The following is a 17,665-nucleotide window of genomic DNA, read 5'->3' as shown; positions in this document are numbered from 1 at the left end:
TGCTTGTTCTTTGATTGCGTGCAGGAATAGACCTTCGTGGTCAGGCTGATCGTGCTTCCAGCATCGTCAGTAACCTCGGGAGATTGGTTTAGCGATTGCTAAGGCGCAACGTTGTGCACGTTTGTAGTCGGATCGTCAAAGTCGACTCCACCAAATCGATAGTAATCATCTCATCGAAAGATCGGGACACCCTCGCCTCTATCACGCCTCCCCAATGACATTGCCTTTGACATCATTGTGACAGCCTGCTGGAGCATCTGGCTTGTTCGAAATGATAAGATCTTCCGCCAAGCACCAGCTCATATAGGGGGATGGAAATACTATCTTCAAGAAGGTTTGAAAGCAACAGAGATCAGAGCAAGATCAGATATTGCACAACAGATTAAAGAATGGTCTGAACAGCATTTGTTATAATTTTTGATCATGTTACCCAAACAAGGAATTGGTTGATTTAGTTGCTATTTTTGTTAAGTACTTTTGTAATGTAAATATTTATTAATAATAAAATATTACCGTAGAATATCCTGTTCTACGGTCTTCTCGCCAATTTTTTTTTTTTAAATTAGTACATTTGTGTCAAGCTATTTTTTTACCACATGACATATGTGATAAGCAATCCAAACTATTTATGAAAAATAGAGAGTTTTTTCTAAACATCTTTTTTTGTCAGGCTAGTTCGGTCACTGCGCTTATAATCTGCCAGCTTCATTCCCGACCATCCACAGCGACGGCCCGTACGTCCCCATCCGCTCACTTGGCGGCGGCAATAATTTACCGCGAATGATTTACCAAGCGAATTTTCACTGCAAGAATCAAACGGTAGCGCACAGAGGCGGTAAAAAAGGGCGCCTCGGCGTTTTCGAACCCAAAAGGCCGAGGCTCTGTTTGGAGTAGTAGACAACAGAAAATTTCCCCATTCTTCTCCGAACCCTAGCTCCCCGCTCCCCGCTCCTCACGCCTCTCGCCGTCGCCGTCCCGCCGAGCCCATGGCTAAGACGCGTCCGCCCAAGAAGATCCTCGAGTCCTACACCATCAAGGGGTCCGACAAAGTCATCAAGCGTGAGGCTCTCCCCCCAGCTCATCTCCTCCCTCTGATCCTGAGTTTTCCGGATTATTTTTGTGGGATTTTGTTTTTGCGGCAATAATTTGTGGTATTGGTTGGCTGATCTCGGTGCCTTATATCTGTTGTTGTTCCTCGGGGGGGGGGGGGGGGGGGGGGGATTAATGTCGCGAAACGGAGAACTGCTTGGGACATTTTAGTTGACGTGTTGTTTGAACCATGGTGAACAAAGAAATGTTTTTTGCTGTTCACTTCGGGGATAAGCTGGATTGCTAGCCAGCTCAATTAGAAATTAGCACATTGAAACTTGAAAGGACATTTTAACACATCATTTTTGCTGTGTTTTTTGAATTTTACAAAATGATAGATCAATTGGTTACTAGCGATGACAGTGCTCCGCATTAAAACTCAAAGTTTTCTATGTCTGTGGCCAAATTTTGTATCTTCAAAATTTTAAGTTGGATAGTGTGTCTTATGTGCTCGTGCACATGCAGTCCGCTCGAATTAAGTTGGGTAGAATAGGTTACACATAGGAAGCTTTGTTGTTCTGTTATGACCTTTATGAACTAGATGATTCCCCGCACGTTGCTGCGGGATATTAGTATGCAATACCCATAATTCATGCGGTGCATTCTTAGAGGACACATAGGAAATGTGGAAATTCCATTCTACTTTAGACATACATATTAACCAATGTAAGTAAACTTGGTATATTGTAGAAAGAAGATATATATAGTTGCAATCCAAAAGGAATATAGTTTACTTCTCTTGCAATTATCTAGAGTTGATTGTACTACCAACAAATGTACAACAAAACATGATGGCGAGAATTTAATAAACTAAATGGGATAACCAAATTCCATATTACCATATATACAAATCAATTTACAACAAACGACCGAAACAATAAAAATACTTTTACTAGCCTGAAAGACAACCTGCACATACCCAAAAATACACCATGTGTTGGCAAGTTTGTAAGCACGATCTTTGTTTACCAGTTTTAGCATCACCTGTATATGTTATATGCGCTGAAAACAAAGAGAGATGAACTTAGTACACAAATGTAAGACTAACATAACCATAAATTGGAAGAATAAGAATGTGGTCATAGTAAAATTGGTAGTGTGTGTATTAGCGCTGTGAAAAAACTTTTGCAATTGCAAGCTTCTTGAATATATGCATCAGACTAAAAACTCCTAGATGACAATAGTACATACTAAGCAAGATGGCTAACCTGCTTCGATTTTAATCAGACAACTCGTTGATGGACATTAGAAAAGAATACACACCGAGAACAGAATCTGCACAGACAGGAAAAGCAACAGTAGAAGTATAGATCAAAGCTTCTCTTCTCAAAAAAATTAGTAACTGTATGGTCATGAACCGTGGCAGTATTGATCACTCAATCCAAATCTCCAATTGACAATGGTTTAAGATCAAGCACAAATTACATAAATGAACAAAGTGACTTTGAGACTCAATAAAGTTACAGTGATCAAGGATTAAGGAACTGAAATGAATGATGAATTTGGTCCGATGCATATATTATTGCAAAGGATAGAGGACTATAGTGCTGATAACCTTCTGATATATTGAGTTTGGGAAATACTTATATGATAACACACACGTGTGACTCATAATTCCAACTTCAATTCGTCTCTGAAAAAACTCAAGGAAGGCGCAAGAAAACTAATTTACAGTCAAGTGCAGGATACAATAAAGAAGCATCAGAGTAGAGGAAGTCGGGTAGGAGGGATCTGGAAGAAACCGGTATGGAAAGGGGATTGGAACGGGTCGCAACCAACGGCAATGACTGCAGATGTGGCTACGACGTGCGGCGCCAACAGGCGATGCGTTTGAACAACAGAGACTTCAGATTCATCCCATCAATCTCACTGGCTTTCCTGGTATATGGTCAATTGGTGCCTCACCATTGACCCTCTTTGGATTGTTGTCCTCGTCTTCCTTTTGTTCCCCAAGGAAGATCTACATCCAAGTTGCGCCTAAACAAATCCACCTGTTAATCTCCCTCCTCGATCTGCGGAGAGCTCGGGTGACCAATAGTGGAATCCTCACGGCCTACTCCTCCTAGTCGCTTTCTTGAACTCCTGAGACGGAGACCGACCGGGGACCTGTAGTATACACAACAAGGTAGAACCGATGAGCCACCCATAATGAATCGGGATACTCCTCCATGAGGAGGGAGAATGAAACTCATCTGCTTCTTTGCTGCAAAGAGGTAATGGGAGGTAGAAGAATGGCATTCAGTGGAGAAGGTGAAGAGGGAGATGGGAATCAATTGTGGGAGAGTAATTAGCGTCAAGAATATGGAGAGTTTCCGTGGAGAAAGATTGGAGGCGATCCGACCATAGAGCTGTGGGACGCGAGCTGACGGTGGTCGGAGTCACAGGAGGGCCCTCACGCGGTGGGGAGAAGTTTCTTCTTTTGTTCTGAGAGAAAGGGCTCGGTTACATTTTTTTTCTGTATCAGAGAGAGGGCTCGGTCGCTAATGTATGGTTGGAAAGAGAAAGGGACGGTCCAAACTGGACGAATGACATGCATGTACATGTTCAGTTTTGCTTACCTGGCTAGATCGTTGACGTGGGATGGGTGCATGTCTAGGAAAATGAAGTAATACATGTGTGGGGCTTGTTTGGTGAGGTGGATAGCTTGCATGTTAAGATAAATAGGTTAGGGGGATGAATCTCTTAGGTATATAGGATTACCGCTCTAGATTATGTGTCAATTAAATTCCCTTTTATTGTGCATTTGTGTTATGGCATGCAACTTACAACTATGCAATATTCCGAATAACAATTACCAGACACCCTACTCTTAATATATCATAAATGCACTTTACATGGCCTTGTACATAACTAAAGTCCTTAACTGCCATTTAATTATATACTTATCCATACATTGAGTAATTAGACAAATAATACGTTTTGCCTATATATAGCATGAAACTGCCAACAGTCGACTATGACATCAGTAGTGAAGGTGGAGAATTTACTACAATCCATAGTGGGCTTGATAAATTCTTCATATTAGATATTTAGTGATCTGATTTGTGGTGAGGAAAATAGATTTTGACTGTTAAATGACCATGGTAAACATTTATCGTCCATTGAACTGTATGAGCTCAACTCGTACTGGCCTTCTCTCCATTAGTGTGGTAGAGCACCTTTTTCATGGGCTCTTCTTCCTCTACTACAGCTGCTGGGACAAGCAACGGTGTTGGTGCTAGCGGGTTTAGCTGATTCTCCAACTTCTTAATTTTCTTCTCCATTATTAGTGCTGTGCCATCGATGACCACATGGTCGTACTTTTGCAAGGGTTCAAGGCACTATTTGATAAGCCGTGTAGCATACCATCGGCGCGCATGTGCGACCATCGCATTCGGCTCCTGCCAGGAACATCCCCTATTGCAGTTCACCTATACCGTTACCCTGAGTTCTAGAAGGATGAGACCGAACGCCAATGCGAGGATATGCTCCAACAAGGTATCATCTGAGGAAGTAACCTTGAATTTTCTTCCCCGGCGATTGTTGTTAAGAAACTGGATGGCACATGGCGGTTTTGTGTGGACTACCACCAACTTAATGATGGTATTTGTCGGTGTCAAAACCAGTAGACCTCGGGGTAGGGGGTCCCGAGATGTGGATCTCGGACAGATGGTAACAAGAACAGATAGACGATGTTTTACCCAGGTTCGGGCCCTCTTGATGGAGGTAAAACCCTACGTCCTGCTCTTGTTTATATTAGTGGAGAGGTATCAAGTACAGAGTTGATCTACCTCGAGCTCGTAATATGTGGTCTAACTCTAGAGCTAGGTGAATGATATTGCGTTGATGTCCCCTCTACGGGCTAAACCCCTATGAATTGTATACACGCCAGGGAGGGTATCTAGGTTTACAAGGTCGGTATCTAGGAGCAAGGCGGCAGGAGAGCTCTTGGAGTATACGTCAAGTCTTCGGTGGAGGTAGTCTTGATCACGCCTCCTGCGTACGGCCTCCGGAGTCTGTCTTGATCACGAATGAGGGCCCATCGGCCCAACCCAAGGATCATGGGCCGACTAGGTTAGCATCCCCAATCCAGGACACCGCCAGTATCCCCCGAACTGGTCTTCTATGCCGAGGATGACCTTCCTGACGATAACAACCCCGGATCCGGAGTCCTTGGCTCGACAGACGAGTTCCTTCTTATAATTCTCAGACCACTCCTTTTAAAGGAGCGATGCCAACAGAGGCTCACCCGAGCTTGTACCCTGCCCGAAGAGATCGGATAACTTAGCCTCGAAGGCCAACCATCTTGGTGCGAACAGTTCCACTTAGTCTGACAACTTTATCGAAATGGCTCACCCCATGACAGGTCGAGCAGTTACTGCTTCCCTCAAATCGCGGCCCGAGGCAACCTTTTTACTGGCACGTCCCATTGAGGTGGAGATCGTGCCCGTTTTCTCAGGGATATTATTAAGATTTTGTTTCCCCCATATGCTTAACGGCATCTTTGGTGGGAGTGGAGTTTTTATCGGCGCAGTAAGGGGGACTCTTGGCCTTTCACCGGCTTATAAGAGCAAAAGAGAGGACAACGCAACCACCACGCTCCTATTCTCCCCACCTACTGCTTCATCTAGCTCCAGTGCCCAGATTCGATCCCACACCCTTCTTTAGCTAGTCCAACCTTCCCCACCAGCCATGGCCGACACCCTCAGGGGGCATTGGGGTGGTTCCATCGTGACGGATGGCACCATTCTAGAGCTACGCAGCGCGGGGTACTTATCTGCCAACATCGCTGCCCGTGCTCCAGCCGCTGGCCAGCAGGCGCCCGCCCCCGGTGCAGGGAAGCGGGTGGTCTTCGTCCCCCACCTCGTTCGAGGCCTGGGGTTCTTGCTGCACCCTTTTGTGCGTGGGGTAATGTTCTACTACGGGCTCGACTTCCACCACATGGCCTCAAACTTCATTCTCCATGTCGCCTCCTTCATCACGGTCTGCGAGGCCTTCCTCTGCTGCGAGTCGCACTTTGGCCTATGGCTGAAGATCTTCGGGATCAAGCCGAAGTTCAGCGGCTCCGACCACACGGAGTGCGGAGGGGCCATGATCAGCAAGAACCAGGGGGCCGAATGGTTCAAGGGCACCTTCATCAAAACGGTGAAGGAGTGGCAGCGAGAGTGGTTCTACATCATCGAACCGCTCGCCCCTGGTCAGGCCGAGGTTCCTGCCTTTTCGGCCGGGCCTCCGAAGAAGATCAGGTCCTGGAAGGAGAAGGGCGTTGCCTGTGGGAACCCAGCCGAGGTGGAAGCCATGATCAAGAGGATCAAGTGGTGGTCCACTACAAAGACCCTTCAGCTCGCCGACGTCATCAACGTCATGCTCAACCGCCGTATGCTCCCGCTCCAGCTTCGGGCTACCCTGATGTGGGTGTAAAAGCCCGAGGACATGGGCCCCCTCACCGCTTTTCTTCCGCTCCACCTTGGCAGTCATGTGGACGCGGCTCCTAAAGCTGGCCAAGGACAAGATCCCTGAGGAGGGGAAGGACCTCGGCTTCGAGGATTGCTACGAAGCCCCCCGGTGAGTGTTCTAACACACAAATCTAAATTTTTGTCCTCCGTGATGAGGGGAAGATTCTAACGAATCACTTATGCTTGATGTTTGCAGAAGTGGTTGGCTTGGGTGCAGAAAGTGCAGTGCATGGCCCCACTACCAGAGGAGCAAAGAACCCCTCGGCTCACGACGCTCCTAGTTGAGGAGCCGCATGTGGTGGCCCCCAAAGGGACGAAGTCCCTGATAGGCAAGGCGAGCGCTCGAGCCCGGGAGACCTCTGTCACCCGGTCTGAGGAGACCCATGCCTCCTTCGCCCATGACGGCGACACATAGGAGGATGATGAAGAAGAGAACCCTCCCCCGAAAGGGAAGAGGGCGGCGTCGTAGGACGTCGAAGCCAGCAAACAGCCCAAGGGCTCGAAGAGGCTGAGGCGGACCTCGGCTAGGGCTGCTGGCAAGTCGTCGGAGAGAACCGAGCTCTCTGATGAATCAGGGGAAGACCCCCTTCCTATGGGGAGGGAGAAACCGGCAGCCCGAGGGTAAGCCATTGTCTTTCACACTCCGTAATTTTGATAAGTCCTTTCAGCAATGGTAAACTCATAAAGCGTCTGTTTTACGCAGTCCGCCAAGGGTGCTTCCCAGTGGTTCCTCAAGTGGGCTGCCGTCTGCCAGCGGGACTCCAGAGCCCGCCGCTCCTCCCCTAGCTCATGACGGGCTAGGGGAGGTGACATCCACTCTGGCCCCCAAGCCAACACGACGGCGGCCGAAGAGGTGGCCTTCATGGCCGAGGTCGACGCCTCGGCCCAACAAAGACCTGGGGGAGAAGCTCCCCGAGGTCGCCGTAGAGGGGCTGGGCCAGTCATCGGCCCAGCCGATATCCGCTTCAGCTTTGCCATCGCAGGTGGAGACCACTCGGGCCGGCACGTCGGTGCCCGGGTCCGAGGTTATCCCGCCACCCCTGCTATCCGAGGACGGGCAAGCACGGTGTGGACTGAAGACACCTTAAGAGCATCGTGCCTTGATAGGCGCGGCACTGCAGGGTTCCCGGTCCGCGGGGGCTGGCTTGCACGAGGTTTTCAAGAACCTCGTCACGAGCTTCGAGGTATGCTTCCACCCTTTTATTTGGTTGGGTTTAGAGATTTATGCACCTGTCCGAAGACATGTAATTATGGCCTTTTAAACGGTTTAGTGAGTGAGTAGCCCCCAAGCCCAAAGCTGGTTTCAAGAAACCGGCATTGGGGTCACATAACTTGGAAGGAGCTTGTCATGCAGCCCCCAGGACGCTGCCTGAGGCCGTCGTCCTGGAATGTCAACATTTTAATTGCGTGCTTTGTAATAAGGATTACTGCTGGCAGGTTTCAACCTCGGTTCCAGACTCCGTCTCCGAGGAGATTGCGGAGATGAACCGGAAGCTCGAGAGGTCCCAGGAGGACCTCAACCTGGTGAACAAGAGGTTCGAGCAGTCTCAAGGTAAGCAATTTGGACTTGTGTTCTATACGTGATATTTTGCAAGAAAAAGTTCTGATAGATTTGTGCTGGCGGAAAACTAAGGCCGAGCTGTTTTAATAACAGCAGTGTTAGCCGAGCTTGAGGCGCTCAAGGCCGAGCTCAAAAAAGCTCGGCAAGAGGTGAAGCAGCATAAGGCTGCGGCCGCGAAGGCGGAGGAGGCCCGAGCCGCCGAGAAGGTAGCCGTGGATAAGGACCGGGCGCGGGTCTAGGAGGTCGAGGAGACCCTGAAGGACGTGTTCGAGGCACGTGACAAGCTTCAGGCGGAGGGGCAGCGAATGAAGGAGGAGCTTGAAGAGCTCCAACTTGCCCATTCCGAGCTCAAGACCACGACTTGGGGCTGACCACAAGGTGCTTCAGCAGTTGGAGCAAATCGCCTCGATAAGCAATACTTATTAAAGTGTCTATTTGGCAGCAAAGGGTGTGTCATGCTCACCCAGCTATGGCATTCCGTAGAAATCTTCGCGGATCTCCCGCAGAGCGTGGCGGATGCCGTTGCACATTTCGACTAGTTGGCGGGTCATGAGGTGGAGAAGGCTTTCTGGGGCAGTTCCCGGGGTATCCGTCATCACAGCTGCTAAATCATCGAATGAAGCAACCGGCGGAGCTACTCCGCATGGCGAGACCGGTGCTTCAAAACCTTTGCGTCGCGCTATGGCCTACCGAAGCCTTTCCAACCAGCCTCTTCGGTCTCTTGATGCGCTTGCGAGGGGCTGTCTCGCGCGCCAATAGCTGGAGGAGGTCCGCGTGCTTTGAAGGAGCGCGGAGGGCATATGCATGCGTGAAGATGCACTTCTGGAAGGTCAATGCGGTGACGGTCGCCACGGGTCCTCCTGCAGACAAGCTTCGCACCGCGGAGCAATTTTATACTGAGGTGGAGGGAGCTCGGATTACCGAGGCCATGTGTCCAAAGGACACTTTGTATTACTAGGTAGCACTTTGGGTTGCCGAAGTTATGAAATGTACAAAACTTAACGGTTGATGGAATGAGTATGGTTTTAAATTCTTTCGTACATATGTACTTTAAAAAAAGTTACTTTACCTCCTGTGCGACCGTTCTAAATTGAAAGTGGCCAGTCGTCGGCTTCTGCCAGTAGAATATACAAAGGGTGTTCCGAGATGCAGTTTTGACCCTTGATCGACGTCTCGGTACTTGGAGGCGGTCTCTGCTCATAGGAACCAGGCAATCAGACTATAGTGGCTTGATAACTTTCACTTACTCCTAGGAATTTGACTGTGAGGGCTGATTACGAGCCCCCTGTATTGGAAGTGGCCGGCTTGTAAAGCCGAGGTCTAGGCCATGACGCACTAAGCCCTTCGTTTAACACGGGTGATCTCTATCGTCACTTCGCTTAACCCGGTCTGCGGATGGCCGACTAGTTTGCGCCTATCTAGATAGTCAGTTTTCAGCTTTCTCCACTGAGGCGCTCTGCCAATTAACCTGGCGGCGCAATCGCAGTGGTTCTCTCGTTACACCCTTAGCCGAATTCATCGGGAACGTAAGGGGTACACGTAGGAGCCGGGTAACCCAACTATTGACCAAAATCTAGGTTCAAAACTGATGCATATACAATCTAAATCCGAGACGCTGAATACTTCAGACTTGTAAGGCAGGGGAACGAGGCCCCTTAACGGTTGTATCTTGAAAGACATTCTTGTAGTGCAACGGCAGTACTTGAACAGGAATGTAGGCAATACCTTTAGAGGGCATGATTTCTTTATTTTATAGGGCATTTTTTTTTATTTTATAACCTCAAGCTGTTACATGCCGACTACTACGAGAGAAACTAAAAAGAAAAAAACGTAAGAGTGTGTGAGGAAGGAAGAAAAAACAGGGTGGATATTGACATCGGGTTTTAGGAGCCCGGCCGCGTCCTGCCGCACGTCTGCGCTCCAGCTGGCCGTCATGAACGGCGGGGATGGAGTAGGACCGGTGCAATATCGGCCCTTTATACGTTTTAGGCGTTTATTGGCCGAGCCCCCTTAAGGAGGTTGTGCAGGAGTCTGTTGTGTGGTCTAGTCCACATTGACGAGGCCATGTTGGCCGGCTCTTTGACAGATACCTGCCGGTGTGAGGGCTCGAAGCCACATCGGTCCTCGGTCGAGCTGTTCCGGCGCTTCAATGAATTTTGGCTTCTTGGCGGTCCAGGGAATCTTGAGTGCGAAATTATGCACCCTGGGAACGTAGTGTCCCATCCAAAGAGGGCACACAAGGAGCCTGTATCCCTATTTAGGGTGCGGGGGTACGTGGCCGAGGTCGATTTGCGCAAGCCCGCGTGCGCTTCGAGGAGCTGGTGGTGCGTTTATCGCTGCAGGCCGCCTCCTCGGACGCTTGTACCTCGGCTGCGAACGCCGCGGTCTGCTCCTTCGTCCGGAGTGAGCGTTCAGTGTTACCATTTTGATTGTGATAACGCCGTTGGGTCCTGGCATTTTAAGCTTGAGATAAGCATAATGTGGGACTGCATTGAAGCGTGCGAAAGCTGTGCGCCCTAAGAGCGCGTGGTATCTGCTTCGGAAGGGGATGATGTCGAAGATTAACTCCTCGCTTCTGAAGTTCTCGGGCAGCCGAAGACTACCTCTAGAGTGACCGTTCTGGTACAGCAGGCTTCAACGCCTGGAATGACACCTTTGAAGGTGGTGGTGCTTGGCTTTATCCGGGATGAGTCGATGCCCATCTTCCTAACCGTATCCTCGTAAATGAGGTTGAGGCTGCTTCCCCCATCCATCAGGATGCGTGTCAGATGATAACCATTGACGATTGGGTCCAGGACGAGTGTCGCCTTTCCACCATGCCTGATGCTGGTCGGATGATCATGCTTGTCGAATGTGATTGAGTAAGCCGACCATGGGTTAAACTTCGGGGCGAATGGCTCCGACGCGTAGACTTCCCGAAGTACACGCTTCCTCTCCCTTTTGGGGATATGAGTAACATAGATCATATTGACCTCTGTTACCTCATCGGGAAACTTCTTTTGGCCTCCATTATTGGGACGCCGAGGTTCATCCTCGTCTTCGCTGCGATTTTGGGTTTGACTTTGACCCTCCGTCGCTACCTTGCCGACTTGCTTAAAGACCCAGCAATTCCTGTTGGTGTGGGTTGCTGGTTTGTCCTGGGTGACGTGGATTTGGCACGGCCGGTCCAGGATCTTGTCGAGCTGGCTAGGTCCGTCTTTGTTCCCTTTAAAGGGCTTCCTTTTCTGTCCGGATTTAGGTCCGGTGAACCCCGCGTTGACTGCAGCGTCTTCTGTATCGCTTCTGCCATTTTTATACACGTTTATTTTTATTGCGCTTGTGCTTTCCATTTGCGTCGCGTGTTTTCGAGGTGCCTGCCTCGCCGTTGTGAGTACTGCGGGCGAGCCAACTATCCTCTCCCGCACAAAAGCGAGTCATCAGCGAAGTGAGGGCTGCCATAGTGATGTAGGGTGGAACCCTATATAGCCGATCTTTCACGAAGGAGCGGATCCCAACTAAGAACACGAAGAACACGAGGGGAAACAAGAGGGGAAGACACGAGAGAATCACTCAAACCAACAAGAACAATCACACATGTGCTAGATCCTCGAAACACAAAGAGATACACGATCCAAATCCAACAAGGGACGATACATAGGTAACCGGTTCTTCTCCGAAAGGAGGTCTTGAGGGGGGCCACCCAAGAGGGGGTCTTGAATCCAACGTGGATCGTCTCCGAAGAGGGGCCGCAGTCTCTCTTGAGGAGGAGATCCGTATGGATGAGCAATGCTCTATCTCACATATGAGCTAAACCAATGCTAACCCTAGAAAGATGGAGGAGAATGAGTATATATAGTCTAGGGGGTCGAAGGGGTACACGGGCCTCGGCCCTTACTGTGCGCAGACAGGGGTGGCCGGATGTCCGGGGCTTCAGGAGGGGCCGGATGTCCGGGCTGGAGGGCAAAACTTCTGGATGTCTTCTGTCGTTGATGCCGGATTTCCGGGAGAAGGGCCGGATGTCCGGGCTTTGGCGAGGCGCCGGATGTCCGGCCGCTGATGCTGTTGGCCGTCTGTCGGTGCAGCTCCTTGGCAGTTGCACAGGCGCCGGATGTCCGGCCTTTGGCCCGGATGTCCGGCCGCTGTAGCTTCAGCAGCTCCGTCTTCTTCCGTCGTCGCTTCCAGGCCTCCCTCGCGGATGGTGTAGTTGTACCTTGGCGCTTGCACTCCTCCTCGTCGTCCGTAGTGTTCCGACAATACCTATGCATGCACACGAGTGGAGTGTCAAGTAGTATACCATCCTCGAAGGGGTCAAGTGAGCACGTGTAAAGGAGATAATTCACCTTTGCGTATGTGAAGTAGATGTCGCACGTGTCACTCGCCGAATGGACTCTTGACATGGTGTTGTCCATAGGATGCTCCGCATCATCTCCCCTCCCTTGGGAAAGATCCGACCTCGGATCGAAAACCAAATCACCATGGAAAAGAGATGGCTTCGCCGTGTAGAAGTGGACGTTCACCAAGTACGTGTCATCTTGAAGCTCGAAATGGGCACTCTCCAATGTCGCACCGTCTTGTGATTCCTTCAAAAGGAGTAAGGACAACAAACACTTGGAAAAACAAATGTGGTTAGCGTTAGTGCAAAACCAAGCATTCAAGAGGTGATTCACCAAACAAGTGTCGTCATCATGCAAAGCATATGGTGTGACAAAGGATTGAGACATGGCATGTAAGTATATCAATCGAGCACAGGCAAAGATATCATGGGGGCAAGCATGTAAATTGGAGGTAGAGATGTAAATATGTGTGTCAAGAGAATAAGCATCTACCTCATGTTCATAGCAAGCATGGGCAAAGCGCTCAATGAAAGGTCTATGGTAGGCATAGGAATCATTCACGACACCTAAGAAGATGAGATGTCTAAACACATGGGTTAAGTGCAAGACAATCCAAGCATAATGTGCATAGGGTGTAGTGAACATAGTGTGGCACTCAACACAATAGAAAGAGCAATTGTTCATCATGTGTGAGGCAATCAAGTCAATCATGTGACAAGCAATGGGACATGGCATATGTGAAGGGATGCCATTATTGCAACCAAACATATGAGAGGAGCAAGTAATCCAAGAATTGGATGCAACACACAAGGCATATATATCATGATGCATGGGACGGTGAAAATGACAAGTCGAAGCAAGATCTCTATCAAGTGTGCAATCAAGTGGTCCAAGATGAACAATAAGTCTCATGGTGCAAGCAACACTAGTATGATCCGCAATATCCATGCTCAAGAAAGATATCACCTTGATGGCGTGTCCTTGTGCATTCTTCACAATGCCGAAGTGGTAGGAAAGGTGGCGTAGAAACGAGTCGTGGTCGAATGTATGAGGCTCGCTCTCAAGAGCTCGAATGGTCAACTCACGTGAAGCGAAAGTCGACACAAAGTCCAAGTATCCTACACATGCACACAACAAAACAAAGAACGTATGCGCATGGTAGATAAACACATCATCCATCATGATGGTTCTCTTCTCTTGCACATAACCATTAGAAGCACAAGTGCACGAATAATATGATGCAACAATGGCAATATTCATGGCACTAGGTATATGGTGCAAAGAGGTAAGACAAGCAGGCTTCACAAGAAATATGTCGAAATCTCCAAATATGTGTGAGAATGCTATGGGGGCAAACTCATAAACAAGACTAATAGCATTGTTGCACTCAATACATGTCAAATCATCTATCATGATAGAGGCAACATATGAAGAGATATGACAAGAAGCAATACCAATCATGTGCAAAGCATGTAGATAGTTGTCATCAACCGCATGAAGTGAGCAAGTATAAATCATTGGTGATGCAACAAGGCAAGCAATAATAATCAAGTCGTGCAAACTAGTGGAGCGAAGATGCAACACACTAGAGGAAATCATGGCAATCATGTCATGTGAGCAAAGAATAGGCATAGGCAATGTACATGACATATCGCAAGCACGAACACAAATCAAGATCATAGTATCATCATAGGCATGGGGCACAAAGCAATCATGGCAATAACAAACAATATCTTCACCACGCTTTCAAATACACATACAAGTACTAGAATCAATCATCATGTGTAATGCAAAGCATGGGTCACAAATGCATGGCAAAGGCATAGTAATGGGCATATCATGCAAAGTGAACATGGCAAGATGGGCAAATGATATATAATGGACAACAACCCATAACCATGTGAGGGCCATGTAAAAGAAATGCGCGAAGTGTTTGCGCGAAGTGAGCGGTGGGAAAGGCAATCCATGGAATCCCAAGTCATCATTGCTCTCTAGAGCTTGTTTTGTCAACTCGTGGGATTGCGAGGTTGACAAGTATTCATGGGTACCTACACAAAAGAGACACAAACCAAAGAAATTGTGCGCGTGGTAAATGTACACATCATCCATCATGATGTGTATGTGCAAGTGAGTGTTAGCACAAGATAAACATCGCTCAAAGAAATTTGATGCATGGTATAAGAACATGTCATCCATCATGAAAGAATAGTTGTTATGTATGACACGATGGGGATGCAAATTGAGCATACTAGTATATGGCACAACAATATCATTATGATTCATGGGGAGCATATTGTGCACATAATTATTGGGATCATGCAATGGATAGGATGGATCAAAATCTCCTAAAATGTATGAGGAAACTATGGGGGTCTCCTCATAAGCAATATTGTAATCATATGGAGAAAATGGACAACATCCACAACAATGCATATCCGAAGCTAGGTGGTCATGGCATGGCATATGAGATAAATGATGCAAAAGGAGCATGTCAATATCATCACAAGAAAAACAAATGCCAATAACCATGGGCTTGCCATCTATGCCATTTGTGCAAATTGGGTTAATTTTAATGTCATATGCATAGTCACTACGAAGAGATTGCAAATATGACATATGATTGATCTCATGCATAGCATATGACAAGTCAAGCGGATTGTCAAACATAAGGTGACCTAAAGAATTGTCACAAGAAATCCTATGTAACATGGCATCACAACTAATAGACTCCACATGGCAATCATCATACTCATCATAAATGGGTAAATCATCCCATGGGGAAATCTCACTAGCATGAAGCAAGGTAATAGGTGGATCAACATCATGCAAGCAATCAATGTCAAGAATGTCCACTAGTGGGACTAGAGCATCACCGTCACCTATGTTACCTTTATCATTCCAATCAAGTGGTGTAGGTGAGGTGGGAAAGACTAAATGGTGGTCATCTTCATCTTGATGGAACCATGTGGGGGGTGCATCATATTCCACCATGGCCATCGTCGTGTCCATAGGAAGGACGAAGTCGTCGTGAATCGGCGCGTCATCATAAATGAGACCTAGCACCAAATGAGAAGACACAATAGAGGTAGAGGTTAAGTCGTTAGAGTTCAAAATCTCCTCACTCTCTCTATGTGGTGGTTCACTCACTTCCTCAAAGTAAGTGCACTCAATCGCACGTATGATGGAGTCACTCATCTCACTCAAGTGGTGGGGGTTGTGGCTCTCCTCACATGGGAATTGGGGCAACACATCAGATATGGGGCTAGTGGTGAAGTCACTCTCACTCTCAATATGGTGGCACAAGTCACTCAAGTCATCATACGTCGCTGTGGTCGAAGTGAAATACTCAACCATCTCATCGCCGTCGCCGTGGATGAAGGCCGAAGTTGGCACATCATCACTCTCGCCTCCTAAGATGGAAGCATCATCCTTGCTCGTCACCATGTCGCTTGCCTCAAAAGCTTGGTCCTTGAAGGTCTCCGTAGTCGTACTCGTCGCCGCACCATCTTGAAAAAGAGTCGTGGAGGACTCGGCATCATCAATGCCACAAAGCGCGTCTCGGAGCTCGTCGTCTTTGAGTTTGGACTTCGAGAAGTGTGCTTGGGGTGGAGAAGCCTTGGCCTTCATGAGTTCTTGTTCCGCCTTGAGAGCACCAATGTAGTTGTCGTCGAGGGACCTGTAGTTCTCGAGGAAGATGGTCTTGGAGATGGCATTGTTCAATCCCATCATGAAGTGGAACTTCATTGACATGGAGTCGTCCACGCCGGCTCGTCGCAAGGCAATCTTCATCTCCTTGAAGTACGCGTCGATGGACTTGGATCCTTGGTTGGTGTTCTCCAATTGGCGTAGAAGTTGTTCCGTGTAGGTTGGAGGCACAAACTCTCGCCGCAAAGCTTTCTTCGTCTTGGGCCAATTCATGTCGGAGGTTTCCGAAGGTGTGTGAAGCCACCATATCGAGGCGTAGTCATGGAAGTTTCTTGTGGCGCACTTCACTTGATCTTCGGGAGGAACTTGATGTAGCTTGAGGTAGTCGTCCATTAGGTGCTCCCACTCGAGATACTCCTCGGGTTCTTGAGTCCCATAGAAAGGAATCTCATGGTCGGTGTCGAGGTCGTAGTAGCTCGTGGAAGTCGCGGACTTGAGCTTGGGGAGCTTCTCTTGAGCGTAGTCTTGAGGTGCTTGTTGGCGAAGATGCCGTATATCCGTAGGCGAAGATGCCAAGGGAGATGGTGAAGTCGTTGAGCGGTTGTTGGTGTAGAGCTCTTGACCTTCACGTTCTTGGTGGTGATGGTGTCGATGCCGATGTGACCTTGCCGGAGATGGTATCTCGGAGGCATGTGCTCTTGAGCGTCTTCTCGAAAATGAGGAAGATCGCTTGTATGACTTGATGAGGGATTTGATCTCCTCCATTTGAGCTTGCATCTTGGCGTCGTTGGAGTTGTTCGTGGCATCGAACTCGTCGTTGTTGTAGACCGAAGGTGAAATGCCTTGCCTATCCATCACAAGACTCGAGCAAATGTGAGTGGGAGAAAGAAAAGAACGATACCAAATGTACCTTGACCGATGTTGAAGATGGATCAATGATCACTCAATGTGTAACAAGGAAATAGCACAATTGGTACCAATTCTTGTCGGTTTCTCACACCTACACAAGTAAGGCTTATAGTGGAGCTCGGTGAGGATAGTGGCACAAAATTTTTGATATAAAATGTTAGCAAGAGTCAATAATGTTGAAAGAGATTCACAAATTCGCAAGTGAAATAAGTAGACCAATAGCAAAAAATGGCACACGGAAACACACACACGGATAGATAAATGGGGTCGTGTAACCAAGGAATGAGCACAAAATGTGGAGTCCACGGAAAACGCTCGTGTTGCACAACTCAAGAGAGACGCTAGCACGATTGCTCTATAGGCGGATACGACACTTGTGCACAACCTATGATATGCAAAATGGATAAACTTTCTATCCCAAGTATGCTATGTATGTATGGTTCCCGATGTTTCTATCAAGATGATCCAAGATGATCGGATATGACAATCTTATATGCAATGTGGTATGATGCTATGGCACTCGCTTACAAGCTTCGTTGCTCTTCTCTTTTGCTTAAAAGCTTATTGTTTTTTTTTTGTGTGGCCACTTTGCAAAATGCACAAACCAAGATAGCAATTGTGTATATGCGGGAACAAACTTGAGGCAGACGAGATGATATGATACCAATATGATATGGTATGTATGCAATGGAAGTTGTAGACCACTAATGTGC

General features: G+C 48.0%; 1 protein-coding gene across 5 annotated transcripts in view; it reads left to right on the top strand.

The window, feature by feature from the left end:
* Window positions 1-847: 847 nt before the first annotated feature.
* Window positions 848-17,665, top strand: part of LOC109770828 (chromatin remodeling protein EBS) — a 35,830-nt gene continuing 19,012 nt past the window's right edge. Inside the window, exons 1-5 of one of the 5 annotated variants that reach the window (XR_012202473.1) lie at window positions 989-6,633; window positions 6,721-7,145; window positions 7,228-7,708; window positions 7,962-8,076; window positions 8,179-9,125. Coding sequence is in view for 4 of the 5 variants with exons in the window: in XM_020329538.4 (XP_020185127.1) it covers window positions 987-1,059 (73 nt within the window). In the remaining variant the exon portion in view is untranslated. Of the gene's footprint in view, window positions 6,634-6,712; window positions 7,146-7,227; window positions 7,709-7,961; window positions 8,077-8,178; window positions 9,126-17,665 lie in introns of those variants that run through there. The other 4 variants (XM_073508479.1, XM_073508480.1, XM_073508478.1 and 1 more) reach the window with 4 other exon arrangements.

This window comes from Aegilops tauschii, chromosome 2 (assembly GCF_002575655.3).
Source record: "Aegilops tauschii subsp. strangulata cultivar AL8/78 chromosome 2, Aet v6.0, whole genome shotgun sequence".
Lineage (NCBI taxonomy): Eukaryota > Viridiplantae > Streptophyta > Magnoliopsida > Poales > Poaceae > Aegilops > Aegilops tauschii.
The sequence above is the reverse complement of the archived record's forward strand: the minus strand, read 5'-3'. Positions and strand labels throughout refer to the sequence as shown.